Genomic DNA, 23,762 nt, shown 5'->3' with positions numbered 1-23,762 from the left:
TTGATAGATAGACAGGGGAAAGGGATAAATTCAGGATTAGCTCTCTGTGGCCAGTCGCGGAGAAAGCACAGAAGAGTAGTGCGCGACAAGTGACCCAGTTGCTCGGGGCCCCGCCCTGTGCGAAGGTCAATAACTGGATCCTTGGCCGTCGCACAGCTCTTTCCGCCCGCCGCGAGTGAAATGCAGACGCTTCTCCTTTCGTTTTCAGAGCCGGCAGCGGTCACCACGCGTTACGCCATTGTTCGGCCATTCGAGGCCCGCGTGAATATGTAAAAAAACTGCGAATCCATCATCCTAATAGCTGATATTATCTTCTGACAGCCAAAGATCAAAGGGAAATTTTATTGCTACTCTTCGCAGATCCATTTTGGCTTTCGCAGCCAAAGGTGAAAACGCTCAGATCGTTCCCCGAAAACAAAACGCGCGCTGAACTTCTGCAATAATAATTATAAAATTGCTTCCGAGCATTTCACTTTTGGCAGCTGCAGCTGAATCATAATTGTGGGTTTATCCGGAAATATAAGAGAGTTTATTTAAAAATTCCCGTGGATGTAATTTTCAGGAATAATATAGTGGGAACTGATTAATATTAGATTTGTATGACCTGTAATGCTATTTTTTACCTGTTTTCAAATTTGTGCTGTTAGAAAAACTAAGAGGTTTTGAAACTGAAACAAGAATCTATTTTTTATGAGATTTCCACCCATTGTTAGTATATTATTTAAAGTAAAATGTAAAGGATTTAAGTTGTTTAAATAGGTTTTTGAATTCTTATTTAATTTATTAAAAAGAAGACTAACGTAATATTATTTATTGATCAAAACAATTACATTTTGTTTGTCATTGATATTTACAAATTGATTATAATGAAACAAAATAAAATACCTTTTAATAATTAATTTTAATAAAGAAGTTAATGATTTTTTTTTTTATTTCAAATTTAACTTTATATTAAATTAAAAAGTTATTTAATTATATTTAAAGTAAAAGATTAAAACGTGATTAATTTGTTATTTTTTTTTATCTTTCATATATGGAATAAAAAAGATTTTATTTCAATTTTTATCAGTAAAATTTTTTCACATTTATCAGCTTGCCTTCCGTTAGGTGGATTAGGTTTATCTCAAAATTTACTCTTTATATAACGTAGGCAAGCCATCTATTTGTAAATGATGCTCATATTTTTCACCAATTAAGAAAAAAAAATGAGCAGTGTCTTCCAAATGAGATGAAACTTAAATTTTACGAAGTTGTAAAATATCAGCAAGAAAGCTAATCTTCATTCTCTAAAAATGACAATACATAGCGACTTTTCAGCTTGTGTAGCGCAACTGCAGCCAAGACATGAATATAGTCGTGCTGATATTTTCTATACATTTTGTACGCCTTTAAATTCTAGCTATCAATTGAATAGCATAAAAAAAGTTATTTAAAAAAAAAGAATCTTTTAATTTTAAAACCTGTGTCTTGCTTAAAATGCTAGTTTTCATTAATTTTAAGTCTCTGAGCTTGTGTTTATCACAAAGAAAATAAATTTGAAATATGTTTCTTCCCATCAATTATTTTGCTCAACATAGAGCAATAATTTCTAAATCTTTAATATAAAATGTCACCATTTTTTAATGGAGCTAGAAAAAACCATCTTGCAATATTATGATTAAATCAATTATATCGTAAAAATAAATTAGTGTTGCAAGACAATTAAGACAGCGGCTTTTAGTCTCACGTCAGCTAATTGTCATCTCCATTGAGGCCATTTGCACCGACGAGTGCAAATAAATCCGCCCAGAGCACGGTGATTTGATCTCTGCGGTCGATTTGCGAGACCATCCATGGGAGAAATGAGTGCGTCGTAATTATCTCGCTAATCACCATCGGCCAGAGAGTGACAGATTGATTGCCCAGCAAGCCTAGAGTTGTTATAACGATTCGCACGCGCATCAATAAAAAAAAGATAATTGCGTGATGTGTGTGCACTCGATTTGCAATAAGTGACCCTGCTTTTCACCTGCGCGAGAATCCATCATCCCACCTCTCTATTGTTAGGAGAAATCGCTTGCCGGGTCGTAAAATCCAAGCAAAATTTGAGATTTGAATAACCGGCCTGCATTGTTCGCGTCCGGCAACAAAGCAACCGCACCCTTGGCATTGCGAACACGTCGGAGCCGCGGGGCTGGGAGAAAGCCGCAGAATGTCTCGTCTTGTTCTTGTCGTCGGTGGAAATGAAAGCGAAATTAGACCGAGGAGGAGTCATTGGATGGCTGGAGTGCTGCAGCCCGCGCGACACAGCACTGCATGCGGGAGCCTCGATTACCGCGGCCTACGGGGATGCAGGCGAGAAACTAGACCTCCCGCCCAAGTATAAATATCTCGTGGTTCGTCCATCAGGCATCATTCCCATCCACCTCACCTCTCACAACACACACAACCTCATCATGAAGACTTTGGTAAGTCCTGAACGATATATATCTTACGATGAAATTGAAGGTTTCAGCATTTCTTTCTACAAAGGCCGGAATTACTAAAAATGGAAATAATTTTTTTATAAATTCTAGCATTTCAATTTCTCTTTACTGAAATCAATAATTTTCTTGAGTTGAAAAAAACCCTTGTGAGTTAAAATACTGTAGAAATTAAAAAAGAACCAGTGATGTAAAATTGACACCATTCTTTGCATTGTCTGGAGTTGAAAATTTTATTGTGCTCGCAAGGTTAAGACGAGTTTAAATGGCCCAGAGTCTGAGGTAAACGGAAGCGACACGCTTTGTTGCGTCTGCTCCAGATTTGCGAGTAGGCGCACTTTAAGAGTACTGTTTTCATATGTTCATTGTTCAGAGTAGAAGATGTAATGCACGCTTTCGCTTTAAATCTTCAATTCATTTAAACGCAAACTTAAAATTAAAATCCAGCATGAATTCCCCATTTAAAGTAATTTATTATTAATATTTTTTTGTAACTTTTTAACACCTTCCAGAAAATTACGATGGGCAAGAAATCAATTCAAAATTAAATGAATTTGTAAAAATTGCGTTCATTAAAGTCTCCAGTTGGTGCCACTTTTCTATAACTTATTTTTATTTTTCATTTTTTCCCTTCAGGTGGTCTGTCTCTCCGTGCTCGCCGTGGTGGCTTGCGACAGCGGCATCAACCCCGTCTCATCATCATCCTCCTCTTCGGCGGTGTCCGAAAAGGACAAGCGTGGCGTGGTGGCCCCCGCCATCGCCACCCCCGTGGCCACCTCTTACGCCGCCGCCCCCGTGGCCTACCAGCAGGCCGCCTACGCTGCCCCCGCCACTTACGCTGCCGCCCCCGCCGCCTACTCTGCCCACCCTGCTGCCTACGCCGCCCAAAGCGCGTACGCCGCCCCCGCTGCCTACTACCAGCAGCCCTACGTGCAGGCCGCCCCCGCCGCCTACCACGCCGCCCCCGCCTACCAGTACGCCCAGGCCGCCTATCCCCAGGCCGCCGTTTACCAACAGGCCGCTGCTTACCCCCAGACCGCCTACTACGGCCAGCACGCCGGCATCGCCCAGCAGTACTTTGCCGCCCACCCTGCCGCCGCCTCCGCGTACGCCGCCTCCGCCGTGCAGCCCCAGTACTACGCTGCCCCCGCTCAGCAGTACTACCAGCCCGCCGCCGCCCTGAGGGCCGCCTACGTCCAGCCCCAGGTCGTCAAGACCGCCGCCCCCGCTGCCTACGTGCAGGCCGCCCCCAGCGCCTACGCCACCCAGTACGTGCAGCCCGCTGCCGCCGCCGTCGTGCGTGCCACCCCCGCCGCCTACTACAAGAACTAGGGGAATGGTGGGAGCCCTTCGAGAGATCAGCCACTAGTCATCCTTCCGTGCACCATCACTGTTTTGTGAATATCTACGCCAAATATTTGCAAAGCTGCCATCCATCATTGTTACAAAAGTTTTGTTGCCCAAAAAGAAATAAAAATGTTCATTTTTTATTTTAAAAAACAAAATGACTGGAAATTTAATTAAAAACCTTAAATTTCACATACGCAATTGGAAATGTTTACTGATAATTATGTAATTGAAACCAAAGCAGTAAAAGATATAATTGACATGAAAAGAAGATATACAAATGATGAATAAAAGGTTTACATCCTGAATGGAATTATAAATGCAAAAATTCAGGGTTCCTTCTGGATAAGGCTAAAGAAAGTAATTCAATTATTTTTTCTTGCCGCAAATTTTTTATCAGACGAGTGAGAAAATATTGCAACTAGGTTAAAAATACTCAGTAAGAAAACTGAAATATTTGCATCCGATCGCGATCGTTGAACTCTCTTTGCAAAAAGAAATTCTGCCTTTCACCGCAGAGCCGTCTTTTTTCCTGCAATAAACCGCATTATTCGAGACACCAGAGCAAACGCGGCTGTAATGAGACTGGGCGGATCAAAGCGAATCTGCCTCTCACACTGGGTAATGCTGCTGTAACCAAGCACCTGTTTGTCAGTTACATGATGAGCTTCCATTCAGCTAAAAATAATTTTCAAATCATTTGAAACGTTAGTTTTATGATGAAAATTTCATTAATTTTATCGTTATGTGACGTTGCCTAGAGGAAAAAAAACAAATAAATTAAAATTATTTTTATCATCATTTAAAATTGCTAAGTTTTTTCTGAGAGGCTTCAAGCTACAATAGTTTAAGTGTATTATTTGGCAAAAACGTCTTGTATTAGAAACTTTTCTTTTTCCGCCTCTGCTCGTGAATCAAATTATTAGTCTATGCGTTTCAGGCCCTGTTTACCCGTGAGTGCAGCCAGCCAAACATAACTATCCAACAAACCATTAAGTTAATAATTTATTATCTCTAATGATCTCTAATAGAATTTTAGTGATCAAAATGAAATTTAATGAAGCGCTTAAATTAAATCGTCTATATTAAGCTTTTAATGGAGAATAAAATAACACATTTTTATCTGGAATAAAAAAAAAATACTGTTGATCTTTTTAACAGCAACAAAAAATTAAACAACGAAAACTTTCCAAAAAGTTGTAGGAACTTTTACATATATGCATATGGCATTTCGTGCTGACAATGGAATACAAAGTATTTGATTAACTATTTGACGCTGCTGCTGCTGCTCAAGTGGAGCAAAGACTTGCACTCGGCTCGATGGACACGGATGAAAAGCAGGTGGGAAGAAAGCTCACTTTGTTTCGCACAATGAGTCGAATTAAAAATTGAAAATGAAATTTAGGCTTTTTACTCGGGAAGCGAATATAATGATTTTGGCCTTTCACTGTCAACACAGAAGCTGCTGCCGCTGGAATTGGTGTGAACAACGACCGTTTTCGCGAGAGATGCTTTCTCGAGACGGAGATCTGTATGCGCGCGCGATTGAAATAATGAGATGAGCCGTTGACCAGAACTCTATGCATTATTAGATTCACACTTGGTTGCTTGTGCAACAATCGCGTGTCTAAATGCACCTTTCGAAATCACTGCTCAATTATCCGCCCTGCAAGCTCGCGACTAATTTTGAGCTAATATTTCTGAAACACACCTGGAAAACCCACCAACATTCAGGAAGGATGAACGATGTGACATCATAGGTACCGTGAAATACGCAGGGATAAACGTCTGGGTGCACGCACGCGTCTGCTCCAGATGAGTCGCGTGCGCGGTAAAATTCCATTGTCTCTCTTGCCGCGTTGCTAAATGCTAAACGCCGCCTCTTGTGATTTATCCGTCCTTTCGCCAGAAGAAGATGTGCACTTAAGGTGGGAGGCACCGCAAGCTATAAATCTGCCGCTTAACTTGCAAAACTGTCACTCTGCCTCCAAAATCATCATGCGCCACACGGTATGTACATTGCATCATTTAAAAATTAAAATACTTAAAATAGAACTTGGGAAGAAATAATTTATATTGGCTTTTTTTATTTGGCTAGGTGGTAAATTTCGATTTATTTTTACAAAATTCTTGTATAAAATCATCCACAATTTTAAATGTCGTTAAATAACCTAGACAAGCGCATTAATTTTTTTAACTAGTGAAGTGTTTTAAATAAATATATCATTATTTTTTAATGTTATAGCGCAAAATATACTTATTATAATTTGAATATATATGCAATTAATAAAATTATTGAAAAATATTAAGTATTAATTCAAATTTAGAGAAAAAGTAATAAAAATAACAATATTATTTTAAATATAAATTTGCAATAAATTTACTAAAACTTAATATGAAAAATGTTCAAAAACAGTGTTACTTATAATAAAGATTACTTAACTTTTATTAAAATAAAAACTTAACTAATTACTTAATTACATTTAAATAATTACTATCTCATTTTAATAATATGGTTTAATTATATGGCAATAAATTCATATACTCAACTAAATTTCCAGCTGTGGATGCTGAGCATCTGCGCCTTCATTTGCGTCCTAGCGACCGCGAAGGCGCAGGAAAACCACAGAGACGTGCACAGACATCACTTATTTCGCTCGCGAATCAACAAAGTGCGAACCTCCCCTGCTCCATCGACCACCCCTGAGCCAATCAGCAGCACCACCGAAGCTCCTTCCACCACTGAAACCCCTGCAGCCAAGGAATTGATAGAATCGACCAACTCAACTGACACTCAGGAAATCGTGCTTTCGCCAAGTGAATCTTCCAGCTCGAACACATCAAGCACGGCGGAAACACCAAAGGCCGAGAAACTTTTCGGTCTGCCCGACCTGAGAACGCACCTTTTGGCGCAGCAGCAGCGACAACAGCAGCTCGCCTTTGCTGCGATCAGGGCAGCTACTCAGACGCCTAACTTTGGCCACCCCTTCCAACAGGCCTCGGTGTCCGACCTGCAGCAGTTGCTCGCCCTCATGCAACAGGCGCAGCAAGGCAACCAATTCACCTTTTACTCTCCACAGCAGCCTCAGCAGTTCGGATTTGGGCCCACGGCCGGAACTAGTGGTGCCCAGCAGGGTCTTTACCAACAGCCCACCTACCAACCCACCCCTGCGTTTTTCGCCCCCAACCCCTCTCAATACGGTCAGCCTGGCCAATCCTTCGAGGGAGCGATCACCCTCCCGTACAACCCCCCACCTACCCCTAGCTTCGTTTTTCACAACGGTGCCTATCACATTCAGGGCGGTTCCGCCGTGACCCCAGCCGGGCCTCAGCAGCAGCTCCCTGGACCTGCACCAACTAGGTTTTCGGTGGGCACCCCTGTTCTCTCCGGACCAGTCGGACCGTCCATTCAAGAACCTCCGCAGGAAGTGCCTCGGCCTCCTGGTCTTTACGTGAATCGTCCTAACAGACCATCGAACCTGCCTCCACCCTCACCCCCTCCCCTTCCGCGGCCACCCCAGTTCTCCAATACGGTTTTCCAAAGCTCGGGAGGACAAACTTTCAGCACGCCTTTGCAGCTCCAACCCACTTTCACCACCCAACAGCAAGATCAGCAGCCACCCTTTGGTCCAGCTCAGGGTCAGCCACCCTTTGGTCAAGCTCAAGGTCAACAACCTTTTGGCCCAGCACAGGGTCAGCAACCTTTCGGGCCAGCTCAGGGTCAGCAACCTTTCGGGCCAGCTCAGAGTCAACAACCTTTTGGTCCTGCTCAGGGTCAACAACCCTTCGCTCCACACAAGAATCAACCACCCTTTGTGCAACCGCCACCCTTTTTGCAGCAACAGCCAGGCTCTCAACAGCAGCAGTTCTTTAACTCTCAACAAGATTTTCCGTCCCAACAGCAACCACCGTACCCCAACCAGGCGGCAGGTGCAACACAATTTAACACCCCGTTCAGCAGAACGCCCGTGTTTTTCCCTCCGGCACCACCCCAGGCGTTCACGAAAGAAACTAAGGACGTTCAGGCTGAAGAGGTTGTCGATGAAAACGAAGTCAAAGAAGAAAAAGAAGCCTCCACCACCTACACATTCGTTAAGAGCTATTAAATTTAATTAATTAATTCGAAATATAGTCTGAAAGTTTCCTCTCTGCGCCAAACAAAATGTTGAAAACTTGAGAAGAGTTAATTTAATTTATGTAATTTTAGATAAGAATTAAGAACTTAATAAATAGTGATTTAGTAGTACAAATAATTAATATTGACGGAATTTTCTTTCAATTTGCAACCGAATTAAATTTTAAGAGGTCTTAAGGTAGCGCCATCTAGTGCCTCAGCTATTTGCTCTTTACTAAGATTCGCGTTGTACGCCACGGATTGAAAGCGCTGTAATCATTGATCTCGTTGAAAGGCTTTCTTGCCTCTCTCCGAAAGGTGGTGCTATGCTCTTCTTTCCCTGAGGCATCAAATTAAAACGAGAAACGAAATCATAATATTTCATTTAAATAATACTCTTTTACTATCACAATCAGGGCATCACAACTAATTTATATATGATTTCGTTTTACTTAGCATAGTTTTAACCCAAACTTAAGTTCTGCTGAATTATTTTCATTAATAACATAAATTCACATATAATGTGGTTGTTTAAGTTGGAAAATATGTATATTCTATTATATTATTTCATAATTAATATTTAAGGTAGATAAGACTGGTTTTGCTTATCATTCTTTACTCAAGACAACACAAAAATTGTTTTTTTTTTAAATATCAATTAAAAGAATTAAAATAATAACATTATTTAAATAATAATAAAATATAATGCATGATAATGTAATATAATTATAAACATTTATATATAATTTAATTAAGACATTATTACTAATAATGAATTTAATTAATTACTAAAGTATTATTCAATTATTTGAAAAATAAATAAAAAAATTTATACAGTAGATGAAAGTCCGGCCGTTTTTTTAAGAACAACAATTTATATACAACAAGGAGAGCGTCGTTTTTTATTCAAGAACTAGGTTGAAATAAATGATTTTTTTTAATGCAAAGTTAAAAAATTTGGCACAATTAATTCTAGAGCGTTAATTTCATGCGAGCTCTGAACAATGGAGAGCAGCGATCCGCCGATAAGTTGTTTTTCACAGGCACGCTCGCGCGAGCGGACAGTGCACCTGATCGTCGGGCCGAGCACCGAGAAGTCACGGAACGCAAAAAGCACATACCCGAAGAAGTTGCTCGAGCAGGGAAAGTGATCTTGAGAGAAAGGCACACAATCGTGTCATTGTCTGCTTTTTAAGGAATAAACAATCACAACGAGACTTGACCCTGCACCGCTTCCTGAACAACAACAGCCCTTTCGACTTTCTTGAGAGCCAAAATATATAAATTTCCTGTGCAGGACGCCATTGATTGCACGTGCAGCGATGCACTTTGTGCGAGGAATGCAATCCATACATGGAAAATTTCTCACGCTTCTTTATTCCATAATAGTATGATTATGGTCTATATGCTTGAATTTAACATTGAATATATTGTGCAAAAAAAATTATTCAAAATAAAAATCATTAGATTTTGTTTTCCTCCATGATTAAACAGTTAATTTTAATTTTTTAACTTCTTGCATTTCATAGAACCTGTCACCAGAAATTTGATACTTCTCGGGGAAAGCAATCAGACGACTTTTGTACTTAAATACTTGGTATATAAATTTATTTCATATTACAAAAGTGACTATACACTGAGCGTGTGATGTGATGGTGATGAGAAATAAGAGGAGTGTGTGCTTCGAAAGGGTCCTTTCACCTGCTTTTACCAGGCCCACTTGGGCGAGTACCTGGTCACGGTGATCTTGGGGTAGTGGTGGATGTGCTTGTAAACGGGCACCGGCACGGCGTACGGCTTGGGCACGGCGTAGGGCACGTGTTTGACCACTGGAACGGCGTACGGCTTCTCGACGGGGATGCCCACGGTTTTGACGACAGGGTAGGGCTGTGGTACGGGAACGGCGTACGGCTGCGGAATGGCCACCGGGACGGCGTGGGGAACAGGGTAGGGCACCTGCTTGATGACCGGCACGGCCACCGGCTTGGTCACGGTCACCGTTTGCGAGATGGGGAGGCCGTGGCCGTAGGCGGCGCCGTAGCCCAGTCCGGTTGACCCGTAAGAGCTGAAGCCCAGGTCGGACGAGTCGTACGAACTGAAGTCGACGCCGCGCTTGGTCTTGGCCTGCTCGTCGTAGTAGTCGGCAGAGGTCTCGGCCGAGGCATCCTCGTGGGCCAGCGCCACCGCAGCGCAAAGGCACAACAGATACACCTGAGCGAAAGAGAGAGAATTTTCAGTGGTTTTGCTTGCAAATTAAAGAGATGCGAGTAGAAAATAACAAGGTTGCGGTTTTCAGTTACTTTTTGTATGTAGGGAAAGCACCTTGTTTAATTTAGATAGCATTTGGATCAAATATTAATTTTCCCTTTTTCCTTTAAAAAAATATAGCAATCAAGCTAAATTTATTTGAAATTTTGTTGATACGCAACCAATTTATCAAAGCTTTATAGTAGCAAATTTTTGTATTATCATAAATTAATTTTATTAAAATAATTTATTTTTTAATTTTATGCTCCTTGAAACAGTGAGTGTGATTCTATGGAAAAATTTTCGAAAATAAATTTTTTATCGTCTTTCTCTCATTTAAAGGCCGTCTTTCAATTACGATGTAGAGACATCAAGAATATTATGCGATTTATTGTGAGAACTGAATTTTCAAAATTAATTTAATTTATTTTAATGAGAAAAAAATGAAATAATATTATAAAATTTATTTCTGAAATTATGATTAGTAAGGTAAAAATATTAGGACAGGCGGACTTCAAATTTGACATCAGGCAAACGGTAAAAATCTGAGAAAACAGTGAAGTGGAATAAATTGCTAGATAATTATTTTTTATCAAGTTGAACTGTAAATTAAAAATCAAAATGAAATAATGAACAAATTTAAAGTTTCTTAAATTTCCAAATATTGAATAAGACAAAGAATAAACAAACAAAAAAAATTGAAATTTTCAATTTGGTTTTTGAATTTTAGCAGTAAAAGTCAAGGTGCTATAATTGTGTCTATCAAGGGGTTATACTCACGTTGTACTTCATCGTGACTTGAGTGACCAGCGTGTGTTGAGTGCCGTTCCTTGAGCGGTCATCTATCTTTTATACAGACTCGTTCCCCACCTGCGCGCGAGCCCGTTGAATGAGAGATCTGCGTGTGGCAGAAGGAAAAGCAGTCGCAGTTTGTTGCACAACAGCATCCCTCATCCCTGCTCCTCCGGTTACGCGCGCGCCGGGGAAAGTCTTCCATTCTTTCTTTACGGGAGCAGCAGCGAGGCGCGTTTTTAATAATTTGCATTTCAATCTTCGCGATTCGTGCCCCCACGCGATTGTCTGCCGGTTAGGCGTCGGCCCTTCATTATGTATGCTAAGCTAAGTTAGTCAGTTGGGCAACCGAATTAATTTTATCACAAATGACGATCTGCAACTGAGCTAAAATTAATTTTCATCTTTGGGGGCTCTTACGTGGTGGAAATCTTTTGCATCAGCCGCAGCACGTACTGGATAAAATTTAAATTTCAGAAGGAATATTTGATTAATAAATGCATGGGATTTTAGATTTTATGTCAGTCTTCATTTTAGTACAATTATTATGCTACAAAATTTATAGAATATGACTGTGATGTAAATAAAATTTTGCGTTGTTTAATTATTTTTTTTTTATTTCATTTTACAGAAACAGTTACTAAAATACTAAATAATAGTGATAATTATATTTTCTGAACAAAAAACTGTTATCAATATCAAGTTATGAATTTTTCTGTTTTAATGCCTGGTTTTTTGGGTTATTTTTTTCAGAATTTTAAATTGGTTAATAAACCAAGGATTTGGTACGATTATTCCACAAAGATTGCTTTCAAATCGATTTAAAAGTACGGCAACTTATGTCAGACGTTAAAATTTCAGAGTAGATAAAAACTGGTTTTGCGTTCAATTCAGGGTGGCGAATACTGGAGGGAACTTTATCCGCGGTGAAATCTGCTGTAGGCGTGGCAATTTATTATGCAAGAGGCACTTGGCTCACTAAAATTGCAAACGTTATTTTTGACAGAGCGCGTAATAATGAAGCTTCTTTTCATAGAATAAGTGTCAATGATAATGGCTTTATTTCACTTCATCAGTCGCAATAAAACTTTGTATTGGTGCATAATAAAGTCGACGACTATTGAGAAGATAATTATGCATCTAGCTCGGCTCTTTTGTTTGCATGTCAGTATTGTCAGAGTGACGAGGAAATAGTGAGTTACTGCTGACAATGGTGTTACTTCATTTGCCTCATTGCGATTTTTGGCGTAGGTTCAAATTCGTTGACTTCTAGATTGGCTCTATATAGGCTTAATCAGGAAGTAAAAAAATATACATTTTAATGTAAACTAGTCTTAAAAAATTTCGACTTAAGATTACATTGCCAAATAATAGGGTATATAAAAATTCAGCTGTCTGAAAACGTGAAAATAATTTCATTTCAAATATTTTTATTTGTAAATCAACAAATTTTAAAGTAAAGTATGTATGTAACTATGTGGACAAATAAACAACAATAGTAATATCATAATATTGTTGAATTATTTCGAATAAAAAGATAATTGCTATTAGCATTTCAAAAAAACATTCACTAATTTTTTTTCCGATTAATAATAAAATAAATAAAAAAATACCAAATTTCCAAGCTGGAAATAAGATGTTTAAAACAAATTGATTGCATGAATAGGCACAAGTCTTGATAAAGTAACTTCTAAAAGTTAGGATATCAATTTTTACTGAAATGTGTCAACTGATGAGGACAGAGATGTCAATTATTTTGTTACTCAATTTAAAAAAAAAATCTCAATGACATCTTTGCAATTATTCAAGAGTCAATTCAACTATAAGAAATCTCTTTACCTAAACCGACCTAAACTTTCGCTCTCAACGCAAAGTCTAGGAAAATTTGCTCATCCCACGTGCGATATATGAAGCATAACAGCAATTAGAGTCGTTCCGCAATTACGGCCGCACCAATAACAATATCTGTCATAATTGCAGTGTAATTAAAAAGAAAATGTGTATAAATGAAAGATGATGAGGAAAAAAGGCAAAGCGGCGGAAACACCTAGCGTCGTCTCTCGACCATTAGAAACAAACAAACAAACTTGCACTTGAAGAAACGCGCATTTAAATGCAACACCGGACAGATCTCACCGCGTAATGAGATAACAACACATTGCCGCTCAAGTGATGCGCGGTTGAATTTCATTAGAAAATGAACGTCTCTCGCGGAATGTGGTAAAAACTCTCAAAGTTTGTGCGTGCCGCGCGTTTTCTCCCCAGATTCAGATGTGCAGCCGTCATTCAATGAGCGGCTCTGACTCAGTGACCATTCGGGGTCGCGACCTTCGGGTGCATTTTCTCTTGACCGTGGCAGTGTGCAGGTGTGCGCGTCACGACTAGAAATCCGTTTGACAGCGGCACCCTTCATTAAATTGAGACGTGGACTTTCAGTTTTCGCGAGACGGAAGGGGAAATGAAATGAAAAGTTTTTTATACACAAAAATTAGTAATTGCGGCTGCTTTTTTAACGTTTGTCCGATATTGGTGGCAAGAAAACATAAATTCTATGAAACCAAAATAATTTTTTACCAGAAATCGAGAAAAGAAGAAAAAAGTTTTTATTAACCTTTGCCCTTCATTTTTCATTCATTTTAAAAAAACACATCACTAAATTTTCTTAAGAGTTAATCATCATTAAAAACAATCATCATAAAAAGTTTATTCATTTTTTTTAAATATTATTTCTAAAAAAAAATGAGTTTCTTGCGCTTTCCAAAATTTAAACATACAAATAATTAGCTTTAAATGTCTCGAGTCATTGACCCTTTCATTAGTACAGAAAATTTTGTGGTTTATAACAATCAGAAATGGATACTTGAAATGTTTATTTTTTACTTTCAATTATTTACTGCCTGAAATTCTGTTATTTTGTTATTTTAATGAGAAAAGAATGGACAGAAAAAAATAATAAATATCTGTCGTTGGTTGTTCTTGACTCATCATCAGCTTTTGAATTGATTTGTAACACTTTAATAATTGTTCAATAGACGCTGAATGCCTAGAATTGTTTGCTCCAAAAAAGGAATGAGCCACATTCCACAAAAAGTAATTCCTATTATTCTAATGCAAGAGCTCATAATGGTTTATTTTCGATGACATTGTATTCATACCATGAACTTAATCCCTGTCAAAATTTTTAAATTGAAATTAAAAAAATTCATTCAGTATAATTTTTTTTAGTAAAATTCCAATCGTCATATTAGTGTAGAACAAATCAAAGCGTGTAACAGAGCACACGATAATTGCTTGTTTTCATTTAGTTGTCAGTGGTGCTGTCGTCGTCGGCGGCGGCAGCGCGGTTACTGACCAATCCAACGTGCCGCTTTTACCAGCAAATAGTTGTTTTAAAAAATGCGGCGAGCGATCAAAGACGGAGAAGCATCCTGATCAACTGGTTTTTCTTTCGTTCCGACGTGAAAAAAACTTATACACATTCGATCGAGCAAATTGTAGAGTGATTTGGTGGTGCGTTCTTGGAACGGCATTGATTGGAATCCATCATCATCGTAGTAGAAAGTAGTAGCGAGTTGAAAAAGAAGAAGCCCGGCCTCCGCGAGATCATTCAGGTGCTCCGTATTTATACGTACAGCAGGCGAACAAATATATAAATGCGTAGTACACATTGCCGGCAGGTACTTTAGCATTGACAATGAATGGAAAATAAAGTGCCGTGTTACATTCCTTTTGTGAAGCACCGTAAAGAGCGCAGCAATTATAATTATGCATGACTTCTCCATTCATAAAAAAAAATACACTCGGCTATTAATTTTTTTAAAAATCGGATAATTTTTGCATGCTTTGATCATTACAGTACAATTGAATGGGCATATTTTAATATTTTAAGAAATTTTTTAATGTAATTTGGTGAAAAAAATAACAATTTAATTTAACAAAATAAAATACTTGGAAAAATTCTACATTTTTAAATAATTTAGCAAAGTAAACAAGATCACATTTACATAGATATAAAAACAATTGATTTGCTTCAATTTATATTAATTATTATTAATAACTTATAATGCTCTCTTCAGATTTTTTCATAAAAAATAAACAATAACAATTAATAATAATAACCAAAAATTAATATAATTAAGAGTAATAATTAAAATTTTATTTTATTATAAAATTTACCCATTTGCTTTTCAAATTTTTTTCTTTTATGCAATGATTAGATAATGATGTATTCAAACTTTTTTTCAAATAATTGTTTATTTTGAAATAAATTATTTATGTTCTGAAAGAAAATCATACATTATAAAAAAAATGTAAATATGTATTTTATTTTCAATTCAGTTTTATTGCATGCACGCAAACTAATAAAAATTAAATTGAAACATGCAATGCAATTGATAAAAAGTCAAACCTTTATAGCATAATATGCACGTGGCACAGTTTTATTGCATCGCATTTTGATCAATGATTTGATCAGTTGGCCGGTCTGTGCATGTGTTTGTGCAGTAAACAGAGTAAAAAGTGAAAACATGGGATAATTGCCGCCTAGAGCGTGCATTCGATGCAACGCGATAGTTTTCTTCCGAATGCAATTACCTCCGGTTTAAGTCGAGTGGGTTAGGTGATCTTTCTCTTGACGGTGTCACACTTCTTCTGCTTTTTCTTTGCCGCATATAAACCTGTCAGGCAGCTCTCTATATCAAAATGACCCAGGGTGGCAAACAGTTTTCTTTCCAAACAAATTTGAATTTGAACTGCCACCGTGAACATAATTGCACTTTCATGATCCATGCATCGATCGCGAGAAACCAGTTTGTCTTATCTTTGGATCATCACTTGCTGGATGCACTTTATATGTAATTATCGCTTTCCAAATTAATATTTATGTTTTTAGCATATTAGGCTTAAATCTGAGACGTAAAATTACATCTTGCTGCTGAACGAGATTTAAAGGCGGCTGATCAGATCAAGGGAAAAGTAAAGAGAGCTTAGCTCAAGACGCATAAAATAAATATAACACCCCTCTCGTTTTCAGTTGGAATATCAACTAATATTCACAAAGTGCTACTAAATTTCCGATATTTAAATGAGATCTTTGTCGCCAATTAGCGCGTGCGCCACTTAATTGAAAGTTATTTCATTATTATTTGCTAATAAATTTCTTTAAAAAATTACAACAAAAATTGTTTGGATTTTCAAATTAAAATTTAATTATTAAGACATCAAATTTTAGTCAATCTATTTATATGGGCTATTTTTGAAAATAATAATGAATCTAAAAATAGAATCCATACCTTCCGCAGTAGGAAAAAGTGTTATCAACGAAAGGACCAGAGAGGACGTGATATAAAACATAAAAGAAGGCAATTTTTATATTAATAATATAGTAATACTTATTTGAAACTTCAAGAAGAAATGGCAGCGTTTCTTTAATTGAAAACAAAGAAAAATTACAAAATTATCATGATTTTATCATGTTAATAATTATAGACCAGATCATGAACAAACCTTTTAATGACAAAATTGTCTAAATCATGCATAATATAAATTGATTTTTTTTAGATTTTTTTATTGTAGTTAAGAAGAAATTATAAAATAATAATTATATATAAAAACGAATTTTTTTTTTAATTATTTTAAATAAAAATGATATATTTATAATAAAAAAATTTAACTGGTAACAAAGACTTTGATTTATATTCTTACATCAAAGCAAGATAAAGGGTTAATATACAAGTTTATTTTGAAGAACAAACTTAAAAAATATTTTGATAAAGTAAACATAAAAAAAATACAAATTCTTGCATTCACTTGCATTTAACTTAATGTGAAAGGATACTTAATTAAAATAAAGTCAGAAATCTACATAAAAACTAAGGTCTGCTCATCACATAAGAATTAATAGAGCAAATCTGGACTGCTGCTGAGCACTCTGATTGAGTAATACACTTTTCTTGTATCCAATCATAGAGCTCAAACAACGATCAAATCGAGTCTGATTGTTGTGATGCGCAGACTTTGAGCAACACAAAACCAATTTGACGTGAAGTAAGAAAAATTCTTTTTCTAGACACAATCAATCTAAAATGCAGAATTATGCTATAAATGTATTCCAGACAAAGTTTGCAGACGTTGAAACTAAGCAAGCATTTAATATTATTAGTTATAAATTTATATTTTGATCGAATAATAGAAAATAAAATAATATCAAATAATTAATGAAAGCTTAATATTGAATTTCCATTTAAGTCTCCTTCAATCTAGTTAAAGGCAATGAAGGAACAGAAATAAATGAGATGATAGCGTAATTGTTAATACAGCTTGTGTAACTAAATTGTGATTGAAAACTTAAGTTCAGGGTTACATAGAAAAGGTTTTTTTAACTTTACCAAAGACTTCTACCAATGAAGTTGTTAATAGCACTCTGACGGGAGTTCGCAGATGTATACACCCCAATGTTCAGAGCAAGATCCGCGATACAATTTGTCAGTCCAGGATGTATTATTGCCATAAACTAATCGGACGCAGCCTGATCTGCCTTTGTCTTTTGGGCTCCAAAGTTCGCTATTGATGTCAATCTTTGTTCCATCAAACCATTGAAAATCGTGATGTCTATCAACTGTACTAAAGTCTTTTGCTGACACCCACCAAATGTGGTTTTCTGGAATATTAATTAATATTGAAGCCAGTTTTTATTTAGTTAGTATATATTCAATATTATTCTAAAAATTAAATTTATGCATTTAATAATAAAAAAATTACCATTTGTAAATCTTTTCAGTTCATGCCACACAATTGACAAGTCAACTTGGTTCTTTAGGGAAGCCAAATGCAATCCCATTTCCGTGCAAGTGCTATTGGCGACCGTCCAGTTTGCCTAGCAAAAAATTCAAACACATATTGTATAAAAATCAAAGGAACAAATAATTAATAAAAATTTATCGCTCACTTGATTTGGATGTGAGAAGTAATATCTTTTATCATTGGAAAGTTGAGTCAAATTGTTTGAGCCTGTAATTTTAATGAGAAATTTTTGTGTGAGAGTTTGTAAAAAAAATTTAAAATAACACAGGAAGTTTTCAATATTTTAAACAAAGTTTAGTTAAAAAATTAACCTACGAGCAATCAGGCAAAGTGGAGAGTGCGTGGGCAAAGTCTGGAAAATGAAAATAATCACGTTTGGAAAATTATTATCAAAAAATGTAAAACATAAGATTTTATCGTCAATGGGGAATCAGTAAGGGTAACAAGTAGACTTATGGTTGCATTATTTATCTCCTTTGCAAATCTTTAAACAATTCATTCGATGTAATAACATAAGCTACACCTGCTTGCCAATCGTAAATGCATAATAGAATGGTTAAAAGTATAAGATAAATAAAAAAAAAGAAAAAAATATCGAGAAAAATTGCTTACTTTAAAAAAAAAAAGCTTTTCAGCCAAAAATCTAATTGTTGTTAGAAACTGGGCTTTGCTTTAATCATATTTAAATTTTTACCTCTTTGCTCCTAAACAATTGCAGCCCATTGTCCCAGAGTTCCCAGACCAGGAAGTAGTTTAAGATAACAGTGCTTAATATCCCAAACAAGATGGCTATGCTAAATACCAGAATTTGCGTAGCTAAGTCGCGAATCTTTGTATCCACATTCTCTTTGGACCTTTTATGAAGGGGCAAGCGAATCATCGTGTTATGAAAATAGTAAAAATATTAATTAAATGCCAAGTCAAGTAGCATGATGGTGGCTTAAGTTCTCAAACTTCCTACTACTGCGTCTTTATCCTTTGCCTTGCTGGAAAGTTTAATTTAATTGGATGTAAATGAGCGTTATCAGAATCAAGCGTTTCCGTTTCAGATTTCAAAAGAATTTAAAAAAAAAAAAAACAGTGTGTGATTAAAATTAAGGCCACGACATTCCGACAACTATATTAACATGCTGATTGTTGGAGGGAGAAAAAACGAAAATAATGGATAAAAGCACATTTCCTGTAAAATATTTACAGAATGTAAAATATTTAACTTCCTTTGTTCAAACAATATTTGCATGTAAAAATTTCGTAATCTCATTTTTCAGTGTTTTTATAATTTTCAATTCAAATAAAAGCTGAAATTGGGTATTTTCTTATGTTAAATTTTTTAGGGGATAGGGGTAATTTTATATATCATCTATGCCGGATGCTAAATTTCATGTGCTAATTTTTCCTATGCCAACAAAGAGATCAGAGCACACTTCTGTCAAAATGATTTCAGCAATGTTTTTCACCAAAACCTTGAAGGTAAGGTCCACTGTTATAATTTATGAATTGCTTTTTAATTTTCATTATAAATATAAAATTCCACACTTTTAATAAGTAAAAGTGTCGGGCAAATGATCAAATTAAAATATCTTGAAATTCTTGATGCAACAGTCAAAATTTTATTTCAACATTTCGTCACAATTATGCAATGCCCTACAAACTAATTAACAATTTTAAGAAAACAACAGAAATTAAAGAAAAAGAGAAGTGGTTGGTTCACCACTGGGAATAAGATTGGAAAGGAAACTTGGGGGAGGAGGGCGAAAGGGCGGTGGCCGCGGCAGCAGCGGCGGCCGAGCGCTGAATGGCCATGGCCTCCTTGGCGGCCGCGATCTTCTGGGCGACAGCGGCCTGCGCCTCCCTGGCGGCGGCCGCGGCGGCGATCCTCTGGGCCAGAGCGGCCTCAAGTTCGGCACGACGCTGCTCCTGGGCAAGGGCGGTCTCAATGTCGTTGCGCTTTCGCTGATCGGCCAAAGCGTTCTCCAGCTGCAGCCGCTTGCGTTGCTGCACCAGGGCGGCCTCCCACTCGGCGCGCTTTTGCGCCTGGATCTGTCCGGCCTCCTGCTCGGCGCGGCGTTGCTGGTGCATCAGGGTGGCCGTGGCCGCCTCGATGGACAGGGGGTTGGAGAAAGAGTGGCCGAAGGCTCCGCGGAAGGGACTCCTCTGCTGGGGCCAGCCGCCAGCCCAGCCAGAACCGCCGGTCGGCAGGTTCCATCCACCAGCATTAGCAGGTCCTGAAGATCCAAAACCGAAGCCCAACCCGCCCAGGCCTCTTTTCACCTTGGCGGGCTCTGGTTCGGTGGCAGCAACCACGCAAGCGGTAGCGGCAATAACCTGAGAGGAATCAATTTATAAATTTTTTAAATTTCAAATACATAATTATATTTTTTAATGAATATTAATATTTATTAAATTTTTTTGTTATTAATTTAATAGTTTTCTTCCGTTAATAATTTAAAATTTTTTCCGTGTTTCATGAGGGTAAAAGGAGTCTCTAATTTTATTTCATTTTCTACCAACTTCATTCTCTTGTAAATTTTTTAAAAAATATTTAGAAGCAATAAACTGATTCTATATTTCGAAATTGAAATAAAGAGGTAGTTGAATATTTCACTTACAATTTTATGAATTTCAAATTTTAATTTTGAGATTTATGAAAAGTATAATAAATAATATTAAAAGCAATGCTTACCAAAAGGAACTTCATGGCTGTAGGTGGTTGTTTTGCTGGAGGAGACGGCAGGTGACTGATGCTGAACTGGAGGATGCGCCTGGATTTTATACTATGTTCCCAGACTTTCGTCGGGACAATTATTGTCATTACAGGGTGAGCATGGTCACGATTCTGTGTCACCAGACTGCAATTATCGACGGGGAAGCGGCGCCTTTTTGATTAAAACACGATCGCCTATTTTGCGGACAGAAAATAACGGAATGGTCCATAAACCGATTGATGTGCTTCAAAGTCACCATCAAATTTTATGACTTTTGTTTTCATTACGGCCGGTCCAATTCATTTGAGTAATTAGCTACGGGGAGTAAAACTGCACGAAAAGAAAGGAGGAAGTTGGTAATTTTTGGAGCATCGGAGACTGACCAGATCAAGGGATCGTGAAAAAAATGTTAAATATAGGTTTTGCAACTCGGTGCAGCCGTTTGGTTTGCGGGCATTTTTATTTTGCAGTACACTCGTTGTTTCTTTTTTTACGCCTTTCACGCAATGCTCTCTTTAATTTCAAAAGATTACTTCAAAGCTCGCCTCACTGTGCAGAAGCGAAGGAGAGCAACAGGTTCTTCATTTCAAGCCAAGCTTTAGTTTAAAAATTACATACGTTTGGCAGACAGATGAATTGCAAATTCAGTGAATGTATTTAGAACGCAGAAAAACTCGTTGAGATTGGAGTCTATGTACGGAAGTAAAAAGAAAAATTGTAAATATACAAATTTTTATTCAAGAATTTAAGTTCTTACTTGAGGAGACGTTCGTTTAAATGAAAAGCTTGTTTATCACAGATTTTTTAAGATTTTTTTTTCATTAATGAAACTGCATTAATGAAAACAGCAACTTGCGGATATAAATATAAATTACATAATTCATTTATGGTTGATTGTGTTTTCATCAAATATATATAAACTTATCTATTTAGTTTTTTTTAGTGATTTTTGAAGAATGGATTTTTTTCTAGATGGTACTTTTTTTAATTAATTTGTATGTTGAAAAGTTGAACGTTACAAAACAAAAAATCTTAGATTGTTTAAAAATTATAGCCTTAAATACTTGGCTATGAAATCATGAACTGCTCTCTGGCATGACATCAGTGCCTAATTTTCTACAAACCAAGCTATTTATCATAATTTTATATTTTATCATTGAATTATTCTTTTTTAGTCATCGCCCATTAAAGTAATTTTTGTCATCTTTTCAACGTCTTGCAGTATACAAATATAATGAGAAATAATGGCACTTGTTTATTATTGCTATTTATTCTTCTCAGTTGATACTTAATTAATAAAAAGTGTTAAATGAAAAAAATCATTAGCGATTTATCCACGTTTATAATTCAAAATCTGTTTTAATAAGTTTATTGTTTAAGATTTTTTGAATTTTTTTTTCTTTTTTGCTATTTTGCTGAGAAATAACAGTTAAATAATAATTTATATTTTCTTTTTAATATGTAAGAATGCCATTATATTTATAATTACGATACGTATTTAATTTTATTTGCGACAAAATAAAAAAATGAAACCTCCAAATTTTTACTGAATACTTACTGCATGCTTAAAAATTATTTTCTGAGACTTTTTAACATTGGATGTATGTATATTCTGCCTAAACTAAACAATCTTTCACGACTTTCACATAAATGATTTTACATGCAATGATATTATTTTAATGTTGATAATTTTGTAGTTTATTGCAAGCTTTACCTCTAAAGTTTGTGACGAAATAAACTCGCCAATTTCAATAAAAGTGTCAAAAGCCTTAAAAGATTATTAATATTTGAGTTGTAGCAATGAATACAATTAAATTTGTTAGATTGTTGTTACCATTTTATTAGCAAAATCATATAGTTTAACAAAAATATTACATACTAGGAAGGACAGACTTTTGATTCAAATTTCGCAAACAGGCTTAGTGCTGGAAGTACGGCTGGTCCCTGTAGGTGGGTGGGAAGGCGGTTCCGTAAACACCGTAGACAGGGTGGCCGTAGCCAGCAAATCTCGGCGCAGGGGTGGCCGCATTTTGACTCGTTGCAGCGGATGAGTAGGTGGCTGAAAGTTTCAGCTCTTGTCTAGGAGCAGGGTACGGCGAGACGGTGGTGGACACGGCAGGCAGAACGGCCGAGGTCATGTCCTGGTGACCCTGAGGTTGCTTCACATCCAGGGGAGAGGGTGCATTTGTGTAGAGGGACAGTCTGGTGGGCTCGTACGAATTTTGAGAGGTCTTGACTGGCTCGTATGACTCGTAAGAGGACTTCACAGGCTCGTACTGGGTGGAGGGCACGAAGGGCTTTGAAGGGGAATAGGTGGGGGAGGGGTTGAAGGACTTTATGGCCTCATAGTTGAGTGCAGGGGTGTAGTTCTTCAGAGGAGCGGCGGTGCTGTAGATGGCGGTGTTGGCAAAGGTGTTGATGGCCTTGTCCACAGCGTCAGGGGTGGGGGTTGGGGTGGAGAAGGTTGGCGTCGGTCTGGGGGCTTGAGGGTATTGCAGGTTGGGGGATGCAGGAGAATATTGGGGGATGATGTTATTGTTATTATTTCTGTAAGGGTTGTACGAAAGCAGGTTGCGATAGGGGTTGGGGGCGGCAGAAAAGTAGGGGTTGTAGCCGACCTGGGCGGCGGTGCCGACGTTCAAAAGTCCAAGACCGCCGTAGTTGGGGCCGCCTCCGAGGCCGTAAAGGTCCAGGTGGGGAGACGAGGCCAAACCGATGTTGTCTCCGTGGAAGAGGTTGCCACCCCCGCCGAGCAGGGCTGCGTAGGGGTGGAAGGTGGAAAGCAGCGACAGTTGGTCCCACGATCCAAGACCGCCAGCACCGAGGGCGCCGCGTTTGGCCACCTTTTTGTCCACTTGGGCCGCTCCGGAGGCCGCTACGGCCACCACAAGAAGCACTGCTAACTGCACTGGTCTCATTATTGCTGTGGTCTGAACGAAAATGATGCGGCTGCTAGCTCGGGGGCTGCCTTTATAGTGGAAAAAGGGAGGCCTTTCTTCCTCGCCCTTTCACTGTGGTGCTCATCCTTTCTAGCAATTGTCCAGCAAGAGTCACGGCTAGGGCCTTGAACCTCCGGCGTCCGTTCTCTGAGGAGAGACTGTAACTGGTGCAGAAAGTGACGCGCATTCTTCACTCGCCGCGACATTATATTCATACACAAAAAGATGCAGCATCTCTTTTTTCACTTTAGATTATTAACGCGGTCGGTAGAACCAATCGGCCAGCGCATTAATTGGAGAAATGCGCGTCGTTTTGTTTCCGCAAATGCATTGTTGATTATTATTGCTCGCTGGA

At 37.7% G+C, this 23,762-nt stretch overlaps 6 protein-coding genes across 7 annotated transcripts; 2 read left to right on the top strand and 4 right to left on the bottom strand.

The window, feature by feature from the left end:
- Nucleotides 1-2,329: 2,329 nt before the first annotated feature.
- Nucleotides 2,330-4,006, top strand: LOC132200392 (cuticle protein 16.5-like). The gene is made up of 2 exons (XM_059625828.1): nt 2,330-2,447; nt 3,099-4,006. The coding sequence occupies exons 1-2, from the start codon at nt 2,436-2,438 to the stop codon at nt 3,792-3,794; spliced, it is 708 nt and encodes a 235-aa protein (XP_059481811.1). The 5' UTR covers nt 2,330-2,435; the 3' UTR covers nt 3,795-4,006.
- Nucleotides 4,007-5,789: 1,783 nt separating this feature from the next.
- Nucleotides 5,790-8,056, top strand: LOC132200634 (uncharacterized). The gene is made up of 2 exons (XM_059626252.1): nt 5,790-5,819; nt 6,371-8,056. The coding sequence occupies exons 1-2, from the start codon at nt 5,808-5,810 to the stop codon at nt 7,913-7,915; spliced, it is 1,557 nt and encodes a 518-aa protein (XP_059482235.1). The 5' UTR covers nt 5,790-5,807; the 3' UTR covers nt 7,916-8,056.
- Nucleotides 8,057-9,501: 1,445 nt separating this feature from the next.
- On the bottom strand, nt 9,502-11,073 carry LOC132200409 (zinc finger protein 512B-like). The gene is made up of 2 exons (XM_059625852.1): nt 10,951-11,073; nt 9,502-10,134 (listed from the first exon to the last, which is right to left on the bottom strand). Exons 1-2 carry the CDS (start codon nt 10,960-10,962, stop codon nt 9,631-9,633), a joined length of 516 nt encoding a protein of 171 aa, XP_059481835.1. The 5' UTR covers nt 10,963-11,073; the 3' UTR covers nt 9,502-9,630.
- Nucleotides 11,074-16,615: 5,542 nt separating this feature from the next.
- Nucleotides 16,616-18,738, bottom strand: LOC132200542 (uncharacterized). 2 transcript variants are annotated; one of them, XM_059626068.1, is made up of 5 exons: nt 18,566-18,738; nt 18,079-18,115; nt 17,909-17,970; nt 17,722-17,836; nt 16,616-17,620 (listed from the first exon to the last, which is right to left on the bottom strand). In XM_059626068.1, the coding sequence occupies exons 1-5, from the start codon at nt 18,641-18,643 to the stop codon at nt 17,373-17,375; spliced, it is 540 nt and encodes a 179-aa protein (XP_059482051.1). In that variant the 5' UTR covers nt 18,644-18,738; the 3' UTR covers nt 16,616-17,372. The 2 variants fall into 2 exon arrangements, with proteins under 2 accessions (XP_059482051.1, XP_059482050.1); XM_059626067.1 differs by having other exon boundaries at nt 16,617-17,620; nt 18,458-18,738.
- A 618-nt stretch (nt 18,739-19,356) lies between these two features.
- On the bottom strand, nt 19,357-20,610 carry LOC132200877 (uncharacterized). The gene is made up of 2 exons (XM_059626641.1): nt 20,447-20,610; nt 19,357-20,088 (listed from the first exon to the last, which is right to left on the bottom strand). The coding sequence occupies exons 1-2, from the start codon at nt 20,573-20,575 to the stop codon at nt 19,471-19,473; spliced, it is 747 nt and encodes a 248-aa protein (XP_059482624.1). The 5' UTR covers nt 20,576-20,610; the 3' UTR covers nt 19,357-19,470.
- Nucleotides 20,611-22,387: 1,777 nt separating this feature from the next.
- LOC132201547 (uncharacterized) lies at nt 22,388-23,386 on the bottom strand. Its single transcript, XM_059627771.1, has one exon. It carries the CDS (start codon nt 23,384-23,386, stop codon nt 22,388-22,390), a length of 999 nt encoding a protein of 332 aa, XP_059483754.1.
- Nucleotides 23,387-23,762: the final 376 nt, after the last annotated feature.

This window comes from Neocloeon triangulifer, unplaced genomic scaffold (assembly GCF_031216515.1).
Source record: "Neocloeon triangulifer isolate White Clay Creek 2 clone unplaced genomic scaffold, ASM3121651v1 ptg000014l, whole genome shotgun sequence".
NCBI lineage: Eukaryota > Metazoa > Arthropoda > Insecta > Ephemeroptera > Baetidae > Neocloeon > Neocloeon triangulifer.
The sequence above is the reverse complement of the archived record's forward strand: the minus strand, read 5'-3'. Positions and strand labels throughout refer to the sequence as shown.